The 19,234-nt window shown below is 35.5% G+C and overlaps 1 protein-coding gene across 6 annotated transcripts in view; it reads left to right on the top strand.

The window, feature by feature from the left end:
* Braf (B-Raf proto-oncogene, serine/threonine kinase) overlaps nt 1-18,201 on the top strand; it is a 183,316-nt gene extending 165,115 nt beyond the window's left edge. For 4 of the 6 annotated variants that reach the window (XM_071611672.1, XM_034637016.2, XM_034637018.2 and 1 more), the window contains 2 exons: nt 3,555-3,708; nt 10,919-18,201. In XM_071611672.1, coding sequence (XP_071467773.1) covers nt 3,555-3,708; nt 10,919-10,941 — 177 coding nt within the window. In that variant the 3' untranslated portion in view covers nt 10,942-18,201. Of the gene's footprint in view, nt 1-319; nt 2,945-3,554; nt 4,531-10,918 lie in introns of those variants that run through there. The other 2 variants (XM_071611690.1, XM_071611689.1) reach the window with 2 other exon arrangements.
* Nucleotides 18,202-19,234: the final 1,033 nt, after the last annotated feature.

Here is a 19,234-nt window from a genome sequence, read left to right on the forward strand (position 1 = left end):
ACAGATATTATAATATAAATGCAGCATTTTCTTATGCTTGGGAACTTCATGATAACGCTGTCTAAATATACCCCATGACAAATCAGTTGTTTAAAGTGGGAAGTACTTGTCAAGAGCTATGTAATGTTTTGAACAACTAATAAAAGTGGGAAGTACAGACTTCCATAGTTAATCTGTTATCATAATTGCTGGGACATTTCTTTGTGGTTCTTATGCCTTTGAATGTCAGTCCTAACTAGAGTACTTAGATAAGTCACCATTACAGAAATGAGATTCACTCATCCTTCATTTTTTATCCCAAAATTTTTCTTTTCTAAAGAATTAAAGAAGGGGCTGGGGTTGTGGCTCAGCGGTAGAGCGCTCGCTTAGCATGTGCGAGGCCCTGGGTTCGATCCTCAGCACCACATAAAAATAAAGGTATTGTATCCAACTACAACTAAAAAATAAATGTTTAAAAGAGAAAAAAAATTAAAGAAGGTAGAATTGATGGTTATAGCAAGTGTCAAGGGCTGCCCCAGAAAAGAAAGGGGAGGCTAAATGGTTAAATGGATAGATAAATGTTTTTATGTTCTATGACCCTACGTTGCCGTTACTTTAAGAAAGAGTTTTGGGATATTTTGCTTTGCTTTGCTTTGCTTTGCTTTGCTTTGCTTTGCTTTGGCTTGGTTTTTAACTCAGAAAACATCTGGATGAAAGACCAGTGTTGTTGAACATCAGCAGCTGGGCCAGTACCATGATCTCTTTTCACATCCCAGGTGCTAACATTTCTTACTTAAAGGGACAGAATTGTTCATACTTCTAAATATATCATTTCATTCATTTAGTGGTATCAAAAATTGAAATGTGCATATGAATATGAATTTTCTAGATTAGTGGAGGCTACTCCTTTAAGTATTATATTTAAATTTTCATTACAGTTTGTTTTTGTTTAGTTTGTTGTTTTTCTGTGTGTGTGTGTGTGTGCGTGTGTGTGTATGTTTTACTGGGAATTAACTCGGGGCATTCTGTTAATCTGTTATCATAATTGCTGACAGATAACTGATCAATATCCTCAACCCTGTTATTTCTTTTGTTTGTTTTTTGAGTCAGGGTTTCCCCAGGTTGCAGAGGCTGACCATGAACTTGGTGATACTCCTGCCTCAGCTTCCCAAGAAGCTGGGATTACAGGCATGTGCTGCCACACACAGCTTGTTAGAGGTTCTTTTCTTTTCTTTTCTTTTTGAGGTGATGGGGGATTGAACCCACGGCCTTGCGCATGCAAGGCAAGCACTCTACCAACTGAGCTATATCCCCAGCCCCAGAGGTTATCTTTCTACACCATACAATTTTTCGCCACATAAATCCTAAATGGCTAAAGATCTATATGTAAAACAACTATAAAATATGAAATCATTTCTACAGTGTTGAAGAAGGAAAGGCTTTCCTAAACAAGAGGCAAAGTTCGGAAATTATAAAGTTTAATATAGTATATATGCCTGCATTAAATTTTTTAAATTTCTACATTAGTAAAAAATAATATTAAAATTTAAAGAGAAAGATATATTTTTTGATAGATTTAACCCAGGAGCTACATGCCCAGCCCTTTTTTGGTTTTGTTTTTGTTTTTCACTTTGAGATATGGCCTCACTAAGTTGCTGATGCTAGCCTTGAGGCAATCCTCCAAGCCACTGGGATTACAGGTATATGCCACTGCACCTGGCTAATTTTTTAGCATATATAACAAAGGTGAACATTTTACAAAATCAGTAAGTAAGACAGTCAAAAGATCTGGCCATGGTGGGACACACATGTAATCCCAGCAACTCAAGAGGCTGAGCCAGGAGGATCACAAGTAGTAGAGTGCCCCTGAGTTTCATCCCTAGTAACACACACACACACACACACACACACAAAGACAAGTCAGTAGAAAGAGGGCAAAGAATATGAACAGGTGATGCGTAAAAGAAATACAAATGGTGAATGAACTTAGAAAAAGACAAAAATTTCTATGGCAGTTAGTAAAATGCCAAAATGGGATACCCTTTGATTTTGCCTGTCAAAATTGTTGGTATCCAACACTGGGAACAATGTTGGGAGGTAGGAATTATTCTTTTAAGAATTTTTTTTTTGGGGGGGGGGGGGTGGTAACTGTGTAGTGAGAAAGTAAATTGTTCAGCTTGTGGGAAGTATTTGGTGTAGAATCCATAAATTTAAAATACTCTTAAAACCCTGTGCTATCAAACCTACTTCCATAAGTACTTGGGTATATAAAAAAAAAGTTTACTATAATAGATTAAATTTGAAGACATAAAAATGAAGGTAACTTTATAGATGGCATGGATATTAATGAGGGTAAAAAGAAAACAATGAGGAAAAAAGTGTAGTATAAAAGGTGGTGAAGATGGGCTCTGTTTTTATATGTATATATTTATGTATAGGAAAGATCCAGAAGAAAGTATGATTATCCCTGGAGAATGGGATTTAAAGAACCTTATTCTTTTTACTTTTTATGTTTGTTTTCATTAATTCATTCACTAAGATACTAGTGATTGAGCCTAGAGGCACATTTACCACTGAGCTATAACCCTAGCTCCTTTTTTATTTTTTTTATTTTGTCACTCGGTCTCACAGTTGCTGAGTCTGGCCTTGAACTTTAAATCCTCCTGAGTAGCTGGAATTACAGGTGTGCACTAATGTACCCAGCTTAAATTTTATTTACTTGTTTTAGAATTCAAAAATTTTTGTAACATTGCGTATTTATTTTCCTCTTTTACTAGTCACTATAAAGATTATAGTTTGACTTAAAAATAATATTGATAGTTCAGAACAGTAATAATAGTATTAATGATAATTTCTGCTAAAATTTCATTGAGTACTTACTTTATGCCTGGCATTGTGCAAAGCCCTTTGTACACGTCTCATGATTATGAACATGCATTATCATGCTGTATACTTTTATATCATGTTTCTTTTGTACCTTAAAATATGTGAATTTCTCTGCTTTTGTATATTGTTATTTATTTGTAGGCTTTCCCTGTCTTCACCATTCATTTGTCACTTCTCATTTATGAGACATACCACTAGCAGTCTAAGTCAGTGGGGTCTTATTTATATGTGTGTGAACCATTTCCCATTGCTGAGTTTCTTTAAAGGATAAGTTGCTCTGTTCTGTTTAGAGCTAGCCATGTAGTACTTACTTATACTTACTTATACTCTATCTTCTTTCCAAAAGGAACTTGTGGTCTGTGCCAAACAAATATAATTGGTTTTAAATTTTTTTATTATTTACTGTTCCAAGTTTGGCAAATGATCTAAAACATAAAGAAAAGCTCTTAATGGAGTTACTTTGTCCATTCAGTTTACAGAAATAAAAGTTGTAGTATCGGGTGGTTTGTTTTGTTTTTTGTTAATTGCTTTTAGGGAAAAATACCAGCTTCTGTTTTTCTAGGCATTTATAATACTAAAAACAATGTAAGATTTCAGATGCTTTCTTGTATGATGAGTCTCTTAAAGATTTATGCCACCCAGGTTTTCATTCTGTTTTCTTTTTATTTGTTTGTTTTCTTTTTCCATAGATTCTCGCCTCTATTGAGCTGCTGGCCCGCTCATTGCCAAAAATTCACCGCAGTGCATCAGAACCCTCCTTGAATCGGGCTGGTTTCCAAACAGAGGATTTTAGTCTCTATGCTTGTGCTTCTCCAAAAACACCCATCCAGGCAGGGGGATATGGTGCGTTTCCTGTCCACTGAAACAGATTAAATGAGTGAGAAATTAAAGGAGGGTAGCAACAAAAAGAAATAAATGGACATGTGTTTGCTTATATGTTATATTGAACAGGATATTCTTTTCTTTTCTTTTTTAAGATGAGCCAAAGAACACTTGAGTGTTTAAACACTAGTAAAATTTTTTCCCAATCTAAAATCCATACCCTAATATTGGATTTAACCATGTGTTTGTGTGTAAAAGCACACAAACATTACTAAAAACTGGCAGTGCCTCTTCCAGAGGCTTGATTTCCTGTTGTGAATTTGTTTTATTCCGTTGGTCATTCTAATTATTAAACTTCAGTTTTCTCATGCAGCTTTTGTTATTAACTGTCAATCATCATTAGGGATGCCAGAGGAGATACATATTCACAGAGGGGAAGTTGACAATAAGTTAGCCTGTGTCAAATAGGGCAAACCAAAGCAGATCTAATTTAGGAAGTCACTAGAATTGAATAATCCTGTTCTTATTCTACTTAATATTTTTTCTATAACTATTTCTTTTTACTACTTTGTAGAAAATTTGGATGTTTATCTCCTTAAAGCAAATGACTAAATTTTTTAAAATAAATTGTGGGTGTAAATGACCAACGATATTACTGAGTGGCATGTTTGACATGAGTAAAATGGTTTAATTTTGGAATTTTAGTGGGAACGGGTTATAAATTGGAATTCCTTTTAGATTAGTTTTCTGTATATATTAAGGATATCTTACATGAATAGAAGTCAAATTTCCTTACAATAAAAATGCATTGCCCCCTTATTCTTATTCTCATCTCCTTTTCCCAAAAATAACTTCACAGAATTTTCTAACTTTAGGTAATTCTGGTTGCCACATAATCACGTAATGATTTCTTCTTAAAGTTGCTACTTTAGAATATACTTATCTCTTGTGATATATATTATAGCAATCACTTTATCATTGTGTCTCATAAATTTCTGTCCCCTTTATATCCTTTGTCCAGCAAGATTCTGCTCTTGATGAATGCTTGCTCTTCTTTTTTGCATTCCACAATATGAAATTCTTCTAATACTTAAATATTCTTGTGTAGAAAATTACTATAATGTGGCATTCATACAGTACTCTTCTATGATTCAAAGGGAATCAAAAAGTAGGGAGGCAGTGTTGTGTTCTTATCAAAGATACTGCCAACTCTACTTATAGTCCTCTGAACAAAAGCTGGACTCTTAACTACATCTTTACTTACTCATTTTAGATTTGTGCTAATTTTTAAATACAGCCAGCAACTGAAAGTTATTTCAGCAGACAGACATCTGCATATCCTTCTTCAAAGTCAATAAAGAAAAAAACTAGGAAAATTGTAACTTAATTATAATTTAGTTTTTAAATACCAGAGACAAACTTCTGAAATACTACTTGCATAGTTAGATTTCATTCAGGAAAACAACTCATTAATAACTATGGCGGCTGGGGTTGTGGCTCAGTGGTAGAGTGCTTGCCTCACATGTGTAAGGCACTGGGTTTGATTCTCAGCACCACATATAAATAAATGAATAAAATAAATGTCCATCAACAACGAAAAATAACTGTGACATACCTTTTGGCCCTCATTTAACTTAAGATAGGCATTGTGCCAAGCCTGTAATCCCAGAGGCTCAGGAGACTCAGGCAGGAGAATCATAAGTTCAAAGCCAATCTCAGCAATTTAGCAAAGCCCTAAGCGACTTAGTGAGACCCTTTCTCAAAATGAAAAATAAGGGCTAGGGATGTGGCTTAGTGATTAAGCACCCCCTGGGTTCAATCCCTGGTACTAAAAAGAAAAAAGAATAAAAGGCATTGACATTATGACTTTATAGATTGATTAGTGCCTTTCAAGATAGTAAAAAAGGACATTTTTTCATATTTAAAAAAATTAAGGGATAAAAGAATGTAACATGTTGCAAAACATCAAAGTTAATGATTTCTAAAACCTCCAGTGTCTCTAAAGATAGGAGGGGTAGTAGTTAGTAAAGTTGTATGTATTCACAAAAAGAATAGCAGGCACCTGGCTAACAAAATTTTCACAAAATTGACTTAGTCTTGGAGTGCTCAAAAAAGTTTTGGGAATTTTGAAATAAAGATCGGAGGGTTTTGTGTTTTTGTTTTTTGTTTTTCAGTGCTGGAGATCGACCCAGGCCCTTATGCATTTAAAGGATCTTTTTATTGATAGAACTCTTTGTATCATCTTCCAATATACCTGCCTTACTTATTTTTTCAGTAAAATTGATTTCTTTCTTTCTCCCCAACACTATCCAGCCCAGAAAACACTCCCACCATCCCAATCCCCGCCATCTGCATTTGACTTCTTTCATTTATGTCTTTTTTTTTTTGCCAGTGAGCATTGCTAAGCCCTGTTGAGCTGCTTAGGAACTCATGCCCATAGACAGTGGAGCATCCCTCCAGAGTTGCATAGTAATTTAATATCCCTTCCAAGTTTGGCCCACTAGATTAGTAGAAGAACCTGAAAAACATGGAAATATGGCAAGTGAGATGTTTAGATCAGAGAATAGGAATCTTTAGAATTAAATCAGCTTCTGTTTCTGTTTGTTGTTATTTGTTTGTTTTATGCTGAGTTTTAGATACAGTCTCCAAAAAAGGAAAAACATAGGGGCCGAGGTTGTGGCTCAGCAGTAGAGCACTCACCTAACACACGCGAGGCCCTGGGTTCAATCCTCAGCACCTCCATAAAAGTAAATAAATAAAATAAACATGTTGTGTCCAACTAATACTAAATAATAAATATTTTTTTAAAAAAAGGAAAAACATAATTTTTTCTAAGCATATGTAGAGCTACTCTTTCATTAGGTAATTGAAACAGGATGTTTGTTTTCTTGTGATTGATTACTTCTTTGCTAAGGCCTTGCCCTCAGATATTTTTTCAGTAAAATTGATTTCCTTCTTCAGAAGGCAACCTTGTTATAATATTTGCTTTACCTTTTAAAAGTTTTAAGAGTCAGTGATAAGAAATAAGATTTGTTTTGAGGTAAGTAGTTTAAAGACCATAGAATTTGGCCAGGCACGGTGGCTCACACCCATAATCCTGGCAGTTTGGGAGGCTGAGGCAGGAGGAACAAGAGTTTGAAGCCAGCCTCAGCAACTTAGTGAGGCTCTAAGCAACTTAGTGAGACCCTGTCTCTAAATAAAATACAAAATAGGGCTGGGGATGTGGCTCAGTGGTTAAGTGCCCCTGAATTCTATCTCTAGTAGCCCCAACACCACCAAAAAAAAAAAGACCACAGAATTTAATTAAATGCTTCATTCAGGTTAGTTTATTTTCAGGTATTATAATATTAGTCATTTAAATTATAAACCAGTTAAAATCATCCTAAAATGTATTATTTAACATACTAGCTTAAATGTCCTTTCTCTCAAATGTGTCATTCTCAAGAATATAGTCTGCCTTTTTAAAATACTATGAAATGAATACTACCAGTTATAGTCCTTTTTTGATTGAGAATTACTGAAGTATTAAGCATTTCTATAGCACTTTTCATTATACCGTGTATTCCACCTCACTTGTGCTGTTTCTCTATGAATTCAGGCAGCCCAGGGTATCTGTGCCAGAATGTTTCTTATCCTTTTGAAACTGCCTGAAAGATCATCACAAAAAGTTTACTCTGGTTTCAGTTGTCTCCTACATCTAAAGCAGTGATTGATTTGTATAAGGAACAACCTTTTAGATTTTTCATAGCATATTTTATCTTCAAGGAACTTTGTTAAATTGTGTGTATAATGACCATTGCAATACATTCAATTCTAGAACAGAGAATAATTGTTTATATTTTTAAATTAGTTAACAAAGTCCTTACCTTTCAAATAAATCATGTTATTTGAGGTATCTAAAAGCACAAGGTCTTGTTTTCTTAAAAGTCTTTCAAGTAATTCTCTGCCCTGTTCCCATTTTCATCAAATAGAAAATTAAGCTTAGGTTATCCTCAACCAGAAAGAAGGAGAAAGAAAATGTTGTTTGTCTTTAATTTTTTTGATAAGTTCAGTTGATATACCAAGATTTTCAAAAAGTAGCAGATGTTTCACTTCAAATTACTTCACACAAGCAAAGTTGCCCCTGAATTCAAGTAATTGAGTAGGAGATGGAATCTAGAGATTCCCAGATAGGCAAAAAGGAATTAGAGTAGATTTATTTTTCAAAAGCAGATTCATCACCTGTTATTTCCATCTTTCCTTTAAAATTATTTGTGATTGCATGGATATTCATAGAGTTATTTTATTGCTTCCTAAACTGTAAGTTCTTTTTGTCTCCTCTACCCGCTCACCCAGAATCTGATTATGAAAAAACTTCATTTGATTAGAAGTAGTAGACTTGGTAGGATATCTTTAGTGTTTGTTTTACTCGCATGAGATTTGGAGTTTGTTGATAAGATGTTATTCTTTGGGGGTTGTTTTGTTCATTATTTTTAAGGCTAATATTTTAAGTTTGTGGAATAGGACAGTGCTCAACAAAATATGACCTAAATCTTATTTTCACATTGAATCGTGATGGATGCAGTTAGTACTTATAGGAATATTGCAAGTCATTTTAAAGAAATTGATTAAAATACTGAAAATAATCTTAAAACTATAATGTACCCAAAAGTGAGCAATGATGGTGAGTATGTTTGTGTATTTCAAGTTTCTGTTAATATAATAGCTTCCTGTGATTGTGCTTGAAATCCTTCACTCTCCAAGGTCTTAGTAATTCGGCTCTTCATTTTAATCAGTGCCAAATTCCTTAATCCTTTTAACTTTAAGGTAATAATTCTTTTACCCTTCCCCATCTTCATTTTTGCAACACCATGGTTAATTGTTTAATAAAAGGAATCCCTGAATAGAAGTAAGGACTATCTGCTGTTCAATAACTAGTTGAAATCAGTGTGGGAATACAAATTTTAATTTTTAATAAAATTGTTCAGGGGCTTGTTAATTGTTGAGAACCTGGGCTTTAGAGGCAGCACCTAGGTTAGCATTCCACAAGCATTCCACCATATTTATCTATCATATATACATATTTGGGTTCTTTCATACACTTCATCCATTTGGGGTTTTAAACTAGTGATGATGTTGCTAGTTTTGTAGTATATAACTAGTCACCATTCAATGAGATTTAAATGAAATTTTACTGTCTTGAGGTTATTTTAGATAACTATTTTAAAATTAGCTTTTGTTCCACAGAGTGATCTTGGTGGATAAGTTGCTTGACCACTCTAAACCTCAACTTGCTCATCTATAAAATGAAGATAATAATAGGGTCTACTTCATAGGATTATTATGAGTGTCAGATGTAAATGTGTATAAAATGTTAAGTTGAGGCATCTGGCATGTCTGGCACTCAAAACAGTTGCTAATATCATCAGCATACAAATCCCAGGGTTCAACCAGTCACCAGGGTACTAGGTAATATGCTCTGCATTAGGACATGCTGACATTCTCTGGCAACCAAGTAGAATCTAACAGCCACGAAAAAATGGATAGGTTCTTCCTAGATTGATAGTGTATTCATATAAGTGATTGCTTAGATCCTCCTCAGACAGTGCTATGCAAAAAAATGATGTTATAGCAGACTAAATTCTAATAATTGTCAATTATTAACCAACTCCCAGAAATTAACTTTAGTATTATATAGTAACGAGAACTGGCCTTGAGTTTACAAGTACCAGCTGTAGACAGAATGTTAGATGAAAAATAATGCCATGAAACTATCACAGTGGCACACACCTGTAATCCCAGCTACTTGGGAGGCTGAAGCAGGAGGATCACAAGCTCAAGGCCAGTCTTGGCAACTCAGACCCAAAATAAAATAAAAAGGACTAGGGAGGGCTGTGATTGTGCCTCAGTGGTAAAGCCCATGCCTAATATATGTGAGGCTCTAGGTTCGTCCTCAGCATCACATAAAAATAAATAAATAAATTTGTTGTGCCCATCTACAACTAAAAGAAAAGTTTTTTAAAAGAATCTGAAATTATGGGCTGGGGATGTGGCTCAAGCGGTAGTGCGCTCGCCTGGCATGCGTGCAGCCTGGGTTCGATCCTCAGCACCACATACAAAGATGTTGTGTCCGCCAAAAAATAAATATTAAAAAAAAAAATCTCTCTCTCTCTCTCTCTCTCTCTCTCTCTCTCTCTCTCTAAAAAATAAAGAATCTGAAATTTCTTTTAAAAAAAGACTAGTGATGTTAGTTTAGTGGTAAAGAGCCCTGATTCAATACCCAGTACAAAAAATATTAATAATTCCAGGAAGCTTCCAAATTTGTCAAGCTTGAAGAAATATAGTACCTCAAAGGGACTTTATGATTTAAAGAACTCTTTATGCAGAGAATTAAGTTCAGTGAAAAGTGCCTGGGTTTAATTTTTTATAGTTGGAAAAAGTAAAATTAACTAGAAAGTGGGAGGTCTGGACTTCCTCTCCTGTCAAATGTGTGATGTGGACAGATCATTAGACCTTTCAGTTGGTTTGTACAAAATGAAGATAAGGGCTGGATTGTGGCTCGGTGGTAGCACACTTGCCTAGCATGCGTGAGGCACTGGTTTTGATTCTCAGCACCACATACAAATAAATAAAATAAAGGTCCATCAACAAATTTTTAAAAAAATTAAATTTTTGTAGTTGTAGATGGACAGCATGCCTTTATTTTATTTGCTTATTTTTGTATGCGATGCTGAGGATTGAACCCAGGTGCCTCACATGTGCTAGGCTCTGCCACTGAGCCACAGCTCAGCCCAACAACTAAAAATTATTTTTATAAAAACAAGGATAATTTCTTTCTTCTTCCTTATTATAGTGACTTTCATTATATATGTAATATGATAGATGAAAATGAGTTGATAATTTAGAGAAGTATTATGCAAATTGACATTGCAATTGTGCAACCAATTTCTTTTGAAATTTTGTTTTGAAACTATTTTTAGCTTGATCTAAACCATAACATATCAAACCCAGCTGTGAAACTATCTGCAGACTTGATATTTTATTGATATAGCTGAACCATACTTATCTATCATATATACATATTTGGATTCTTTCATATATTTCAGCCATTTGGGGTTTTAAACTAATGATGATGATACCAGGTTTGTAGTATATAACTGGTCACCTTTCAATGAGATTTAAATGAAGTTTTACTACCTTGAGGTTATTTTTAGATAACTATTTTAAAATTAGCTCTTGTCCTCCCTTACAGGAGAATTTGCAGCCTTCAAGTAGTCACACCATCATGGCAGCATCTACTCTTTATTTAAGTCTTGTGTTCGTACAGTTTGTTAACATCAAAACACAATTCTGTTCCTCAAACCTTTTTTTTAAAGATATAAAATTTTCAATGCATAAGCTGGTATGGAACAGAATGGAGTCTCCTTTCCAACAAAAGAGGGAAGAATGTTTTAGGAACCGAATTCTCTGCTGCCAGTGTTTCTTCTTCACCACAAATACCACGTGCACACGTCTGCCCACTCCCAGGAAGAAAGAGGAGAGACCCTGAATTCTGACCTTTTGATGGTCAGGCATGATGGAAAGAAACTGCTGCTACAGCTTGGGAGATTTGCTATGGAAGGTCTGCCAGTCAACTTTGCCCTTCTAACCACCAGATCAGTTTGTGGCTGATCATCTGATGGGGCAGTTTCAATCACCAAGCATCGTTCTCTTTCCTGTTCTGGGATTTTGTTATGGAGCTCTTTCCCCTGGCTACCATCAGTTAATTTCTGAGGAATGGAACAAAAATGCAGCATCCCCTTCCTGTGTGGTATATGTTCAGTCCTTGACAAATTCTATCACAGTGAAGCTCTATTTATTTGATTGGAGGTTGAGCAGTAAGGAGGAGTCTGGGAGCAGAGGAAAAGGGAATGCTGCATCTTCTTCCGGACCTCCCAGGTCTCTAGCCTCTGGTTGCCTTGCTCCCTGGGGCTCTGCCTAACCATGCAGGCTGGACAGTGCTGGCACATACCGCCTTCTTTTCTCATTGGGTCCAGCAATGAAGATGAGAGTTGGGGACTTGTTTCCTCCACAATGTAGCAAATTCTCAGGAAAATACAGTCTATATCTTCCTCTAAGCTCTTCCAGTCACTAAGTACTTATGTGGCTACTTTGTCCAGGGCCAAAATGCCATGGACAGTATCTGATTAAAAGCCTGCAAAACTGCTTAATAACAGTTTTGAATGTGAGAAATTTATGTAATTAAATGTAAGGTACAGGTTTTAATTTCTGAGTTTCTTCTATTATATTTTTATTAAAAAGAAAATAATTTTCAGCTGTAATTGAATTGGAGTGAAATTATAGTTCCCACCAGAATTATATAGCCTGAAAACTGTATTTTTGTTACATAAACAACTTTTAAAGAAAGATCATTATCCTTTTCTCTACCTAAATATGGGGAGTCTTAGCATAATGACAAATATTTATAATTTTTAAATTAATGGTACTTGCTGGATCCACACTAACATCTTGGCTAATAATCTCATTGTTTCTTCCAATTGATTCCAACACTACATCCTACATCCACTTTCTAGTCTTTTACCTAGAATATGCAACCTGAAATAAAAATGGTGGTATCTCTATTCATTCTCCTCCTTCCTTTTTTCCCAAGCCTGGTCTTCAAAAGGTTGGATAATTTTGCAGCTGAGTTCCCCAAGCAGAGAATAGGAAAATCTTAGGGATGTCAAGACTGAGGTAGGGTGTGTGAAGCCTACCATCAGTTGTTTTTATAGAAAGAGCTGCTGAGGTATTGAGAACCTAAATCTGTCTTGTCTTTTCACAAATGGAAAATATAACCTAGTCATAGCTTCCCTTGACCTTTATTAAAGGGCAGATTATAAATCACCAAAGTAGCAAAGAAAGTGACCAGATGTATTAATAGCAAATAATCTCCTTAGAATCATTTATCAGGATTGAGGAATCCAAATTAAATGAGATGTACTTAGTCCAGATGAGTCATAGCCAAGGACCTGAAGGAAATTCAACAGGACTTACATCAGGGAACCAGAAGTTAGTTAAATTTTTCAGATTATAATTCCTCTCCCACTATACTACATTTCATTAGATGAATTTTACTAAAATATCTTAATCAGAAGAAGGCCTATTGAAAATTTCATGGATTTAACAAAGGTTGTTCCAGTAAAATGAAATATATCCTAAGTTATTAACAGTTTTAACGATGTGTTTTTACTGGTTGTTTTTATTTTTATTTTTATTTTTTTTTTATTGGTTTTGGGGTTTTTTTGTTTGTTTGTTTGTTTTGTTTTGTTTTGCAGTGCTGGGGATGGAACCCAAGCAAATGCTCTACCACTGAGCCACATCCCCAGTCGGTGAAATGTTTTTAAGTCTTACATGAGCAGAGAAAATTTAGAAATCAAAAGGTGTCTTCTGTGCATATGATGCTGCCTCTTTCTGAAAAGCATTGTTTATTTGTCCTTTTTAAATATATCTCTATAGATGGTTGTAAATATGGCTGTATTCCCTTTACAAAGATTGGCTCAGAGCTTAGATCCTCTCTGGAGAGAGCAGGGCTTGAATCATAGATATGTATGTGGGTCCTGCTGAGGAGCAGAGCCTGCTCTGTGTGCTGGGCCTGCAAGCGGGGCCACCTCAGCATCTGGGACAACTCCAGCATACTTAGGGAGGAAGCTTAGCATTCCAGTTTTCTGAATGAAATACAGGGTAATACTTTTTATCCTCCTTTCATTTTAAAGTAGATTGCTGTTTCATCTGAAAAGCTGATAAATGAAGCTGTGCCCAGAAGTCAGGCTCAGGGTTTTGAGAGATTTTTTTATAGAGAACTTTAGAAATAAATAAAATGTTTAAACCTTCCTTTTCTTTATTCCCATCAAATCATAGTTTTTCACTTTAGTTTACAAATGGCGAAAAAAAGAGTTTCTTTTGGGGTTTTTTGTTTAGTTTTTTATGCTTACACTGCAGAAAGACTTGTTGGGCGCCTAAGAAAATAGAAGGAAGAAACCCTTGTTTGTGCAAAGCACTTTATGAGTAATTTGTGGAGACAGTGTGCGGCTGCTTCACCCATCATCTTATAAGGCTATAGCTGTCAGTCTTGTCCATAAAGTGGTTGCAGTGCCTTCTGCGGGTGTTTCATTTTTGGTTGAAAGAATGAAGCCTTCTAAAAAATTTGAAAGCAACTATAAAAGATTGTTTTTAAATAATATAATATTTCTTATGTTTTTTTTTCTTTATTATTAAACTAGGGTCTAGGACCCTGAAAATTGCCACTGAAATACTATTGACCCTCCCCCAAAAAAAACATGTTTTATAGAAGGGGTTTGTGAATAAAAAAATCCAATGTGATCATTTGTACTTACATGCACTTTAAAAGACTTTGTCAAGCTATCAAATTCTGGTTCCTGAACATCCCATCCCTGATTGTATTTGAGGTTTAGTAGGTCATACTGAGGCATCCTAGAAGCTGAAATTTCATATAAGTTATGTTTATGTTGGTATTAGAGAGGAAGAACATTAAAAAGAAATAATTCCAGCCTTCAGCACTGTCAGCCCAAGACTTTGTAAACACCCTCATTCTTGTGTGGTGTGTCACAGCTCTTGTATCACAGCGCGCTATCTTGTATCCATCAGGCACCGCTGGAGCTGCTGCACACCCCTCCTCAGACTCACCTGTCCCCACCCGCATACCCACCTCGCCAGGCTTTTGCAAATCTCTTCTAGCTGTAGTTTGAAACACATTGCAGGGTTCAGGTGACCTCTTCAAAAAAACTACCTCCTCAGGATGAGGTAATGAATAGTTATTTATCTTAAAATATGAAAAGTCAGGAGCTTTAGAACATGAAGATGATTTAAGATTTTAACTTTTATGTGTACTTCTATTTGAGCACTCTCATTTTGTCCTAAAGGGCATTATACATTTAAGCAGTGATACTGTAAAAAAAAAAAAAAAAAATGTAGTTTGAGTATCTGAATGTTGTTGGAAGTGGTGCCAGAATCTGTTTAGGGGTACGTTTCAGAATCTTAACCTGAAGTCAGTTGCATGGAGTTAAATAGTTAGGGTATCGCTTCACTACCAGTGATATGATCTTAGTTTTCAGTAGGCTCAGCAAGGTAGCACATCTTCATAATGAGTTAGCCACAGCTTTGTCATTTGCACAGATACTCATGAGAGACTGCCCAGCCAAGAGGGTAGAGTGACTGCCCTTTATGCAAGATTCTCCTTTTTGTCCCAGTTGGAGTTTTTAATGCTAGAATATCAGATGTCAACTGTTAGGCCATAAACCACAGCCAGGACGGAAGGTTTACTGTGAGTAGGAATAGCAAGTAGCTTACAGGTCATACAGGAAATGGTGTAGGTGAGGCTCTAGAAAAATACCTTGACAATTTGCCAAATGATCTTACTGTGCCTTCATGATGCAATAAAAAAAAAAGCTAAAATTTTAGCAGAAATCAGTGATTTATGAAGAGAGCAGCCACTCTGGTTTAACTCAGCTGTGTTAATATTTTTTAGAGTGCAATTTAGACTGCAAAGATAAATGCACTAAAGAGTTTATAGCCAAAATCACATTTAAAAAATGAGAAAACACAAGTAAATTTTCAGTGAACAAAATTATTTTTTTAAAGCACATAATCCCTAGTATAGTCAGATATATTTATCACATAGAGCAACTAGGTTGAAAATACAATTCAGTGACATTTCTAGAGAAACTTTTTTCTACTCCCATCAGTTCTTCAAAGCATGGAACTTTTATACAACAGAAATGTTTGACAGACATTTTAAGAAACTGCTGTAGTTTAGTGTTGAAGTACTGTAATGCTGGGCAGCAATCATGTATTAACCTAATGAGAAAGGAGAAATTAAAATAAAGAATTTGATTTAATTAGTTTCCAGAGTACTGCTGCCAACTTAGACACTGAATTTTCAGAGTTTGAAATGTAACTCACCTCCCAGACTTGTCTGCAAAATGAAGCTGAACTGTGCTACTAATCCTGCTGTAGTGCATGGTGGGGAGCCAAGGAGGGCCATCTCTGGAGACCTCCTTTGTGAAGGGCCATTGGAATTGTGAATGACCTAGCAGGTATGTGTAAAACTGGACGTACTTCATGGTGTGGTTCTTGTATCTTGTTTCATTCCTCACCACCCCCAAGAAAGCCAATGTATTGTCCCCAGAACATCCTTTAGCTGTTTGGCTGAAATACTGAAATGAATTACTAATGCCCAAGGAGGGCAGTAGCACCTCTGCCTGCAGAGGCAATGATTTGTAACTGACCAGAGGAGAGTAAGGTGACCAGTGCATTTGTGGTACATGTTTTTAGCTCTGGTAAAGTTAAATACTGGTAAGATGTTTGTTATATCAGTACACTTGACCATAAGCTTTTTTTTAAGTAACTTAATTTCACTTTTGTTTAGACATTTAAATTAAAATTCAGTCCTAATTGTTGTTCATTGTGAGAAGGATATTTAACAGTTCCTATTGGGTATTTTTGAAGTAGAAAAGGACAGCATCTGAAGTCCTAAAATCTTAAGGTAACAGGTAAAAAAAAAAAATACATGAGGACATTTAGTCACCACCTCAACAAAATAATCAAAGTAGATCCTTTATTTCAGCACCCACAATTTCAACTAATTTAGTTTCATTAATTACTAAATCACTTTCAAAAAACATTTAGCCGTTTTGACTAATTGTAATGATATAACCAGTTGTGCATGAGGACGCAGCCAGTGTATCATTTTTTGTGGTGCATTTTTTGGTAAGGAATTCTATAGATTGAAGTACTCTTTGAAAACAGAACTAAAATATATTTATTCATGTTAGTATCAAAAAATTTTTTGTGCAAACCATTTCCTTCTCCTGGCAGGCTGAGTACATGATCCAGCACCCACAACCACTGGTTCCCATTGATACTGTAGATGCAGGGGAGTCGGGCAAGAAACGCATGAAGAGGTGCATAAGGAAAGGGTCTTGACAGGCTGGAATGGGGTTATGAGTTGAGGGGCTTTGTCATGTTTTGCTTTGAAAATCGCTCTCTTGCATTTGTGTTAAGCTTTTGATCCCGTGTGTCTTGGTGGGATGTGAGTTACATAAGAAACTGCAGAGTGTAGCCTAAGCAACAGGGTTACCAGACTAGGCACAGATGGAGAGAAAAGGGACCAAAATGGGGTGGGGTGGCAGTTCAGTCTGGGGAATAGGGAAAAATAATGTGAGGGTAAGAAATAAACTATAATTGCCAGAAATAAAATGTAAGAGTGCAATAAATGTGCTTTTTATTCTAAGCTGTGAACGGTTTTTTAAAAAAATCATTCCTAATACATTCACATATGTTCCATAGCTGATTAAAACCGGCTATGTAAACATATAATGCCTTTTTATTCATGTTAATTATCAACATAAGTGGCTAACCTTTATGTCTTATTTATCTTCATCTTATATTAGTTTACATGCCAGGGTGTGTGTGTGTGTGTGTGTGTGTGTGTGTTTATGTGTGTGTCCTGTGCACGCATGTGTGCACTGTACCCTTTTCCTTTCTTCATTTGAAAATGAATTCATTGGGTCCTGTTTCCTTTGGCCATACCATATGGTATAGCCTTGTTTGGCCTTCTTGATGTTGCCTGATTTGAAAGACTTATCACAGTGATATTTGTGGTAACCCCATTTGTTGGGTATACATCTGATCCTTTGCTCATTCAGCAGTTGCTGCTTCTCTTAAGATGGGATCATACAGCTGATCAGGGGATTGATTTGTCCATTCATCATGCATTTTCTTTGGTAGTTGTGATTACTCTTTGGTTTAGACTAAGGAAAAGGAAATCCCCCCCTTTTCATGTACTTCTTGGTTTGAGGACAAGTCTCCTGTAAGGGAGAAGAAAGGGAAATGCTTTGTGTGTAAACTGCAGTGAATTAACGACTCCTGTTTCACCACCCCAAACCTTATGGCGGCTCACACATTCCTTTCTGTAATTGCCAGAGGTTTGGGTTTAGTTCACTTCGGTTCTGCTTAAGCATTATAAAAAGGCTCTCATGGAGTCTAGGGTGGCCCAGTAAAAAGGTGGGGACTTTTTCATTGTCCTCAGACTTCTCTATACCTGCTTTGCAAAAATTACAATGGAGTAACTATTTTTAAAGCTTATTTTTCAATTCATAAGAAAGACATTTATTTTCAGTCAAATGGATGATGTTTCCCTCTTATCCTTAACCCTCAATGTTTGCTTGAACTTTTTTTTTTTTTTTTAATTCTCCTCCATACCCACTTCCTGATACTTTGGTTCTCTTACCTGCTCAGGTCCCTTCATTTGTACTTTGGAGTTTTTCTCATGTAAATTTGTATAATGGAACATATTGTTCAGTTTGGATAGAAAGCATGGAGAATTTTTAAAAAGATAGCTGAAAATCAGATTGAAGAAATTTATTTCTGTGTAAAGTTATTTAAAAAACTCTGTATTATATAAAAGGCAAAAAAAGTTCTATGTATTTGATGTGAATATGCGAATACTGCTATAATAAAGATTGACTGCATGGAGAAGTCTTTTTCAAGATTATTTTTCTAGCACTTACATTGAATAACAAAATTAGTCAATGGTTTTGACAGGTAGTTCTTGCAGGCAGTGGAGACTGAGAAATACAGATTTTGTTTCATATATAGTGTCATTACTGCTTCGTGAATAGAAGCTAAAGTTGTCAAGCTTCCTGCATGCTACACTCTACATGCTGTCCAACTTACATGTCTTACAGTGGTAACCAGTCTTTTATCAGGTGCTAGTGATGACCCTCAATTTGACAGTTTTGTAACCTTATGTTTCTTTAGTTTAAAATAAGCACTCTGTGTAATCACACAGTTCAAGTGTGTGCTTTAATTTGGTAAATTTAAAAATTAGTGTGTGGCCAGGCACAATGGCACACAATCCCAGTGATTCCAGGGCTGAGGCAGAAGAACAACAAGTTCAAGGCCATCCTCAGCAATTTGGCAAGTCAGGCCCTGTCTTAAAAAATTCAAAACAAGGGCTGGGGATGTAGCTCAATGGTAAAGCATCACTGCTTTCAATCACTAGAACAAAAAAAGAAAAAATATATATAAATCTGTAGAAATTCACCTTCATATTTTTTTCCAAATGTTTTGACACAACTTGCACTTTCTACATTAACAAAATATGCACACAAACATGCACTCATGTTTTCAACTTCATTCTTTTAAATCATTTTAATAAGTTGATTTTATGCATTTGATTTCATGACCTGAATTTTGAAAAACACCTAAAATATCTTTAGACAAAAATATATAAAATCACCAGAGGTTTCCAAAAGAGAAGTCAACAGTTTTAAAACTTCACCTGGAAATCCTGAGAACAGTATGAAAGACAGATAATTCCCCAAAGGGGCACAGGTCTAAGAATCTGGTTTCAGATTTTCATACCCTTCATGCCCCTCCAATTCTAAGAATGCTATCAAGACATTATTTTCTCTGAACTAGTTTTCTCATATGAAAAATGCAAATCTTTAATCCAAATGTTAGAGAAACTAATTTTCGAAAAGAACTTCATTCGTGATTATGACAGTAA

Source organism: Marmota flaviventris, chromosome 1 (genome assembly GCF_047511675.1).
Source record: "Marmota flaviventris isolate mMarFla1 chromosome 1, mMarFla1.hap1, whole genome shotgun sequence".
Lineage (NCBI taxonomy): Eukaryota > Metazoa > Chordata > Mammalia > Rodentia > Sciuridae > Marmota > Marmota flaviventris.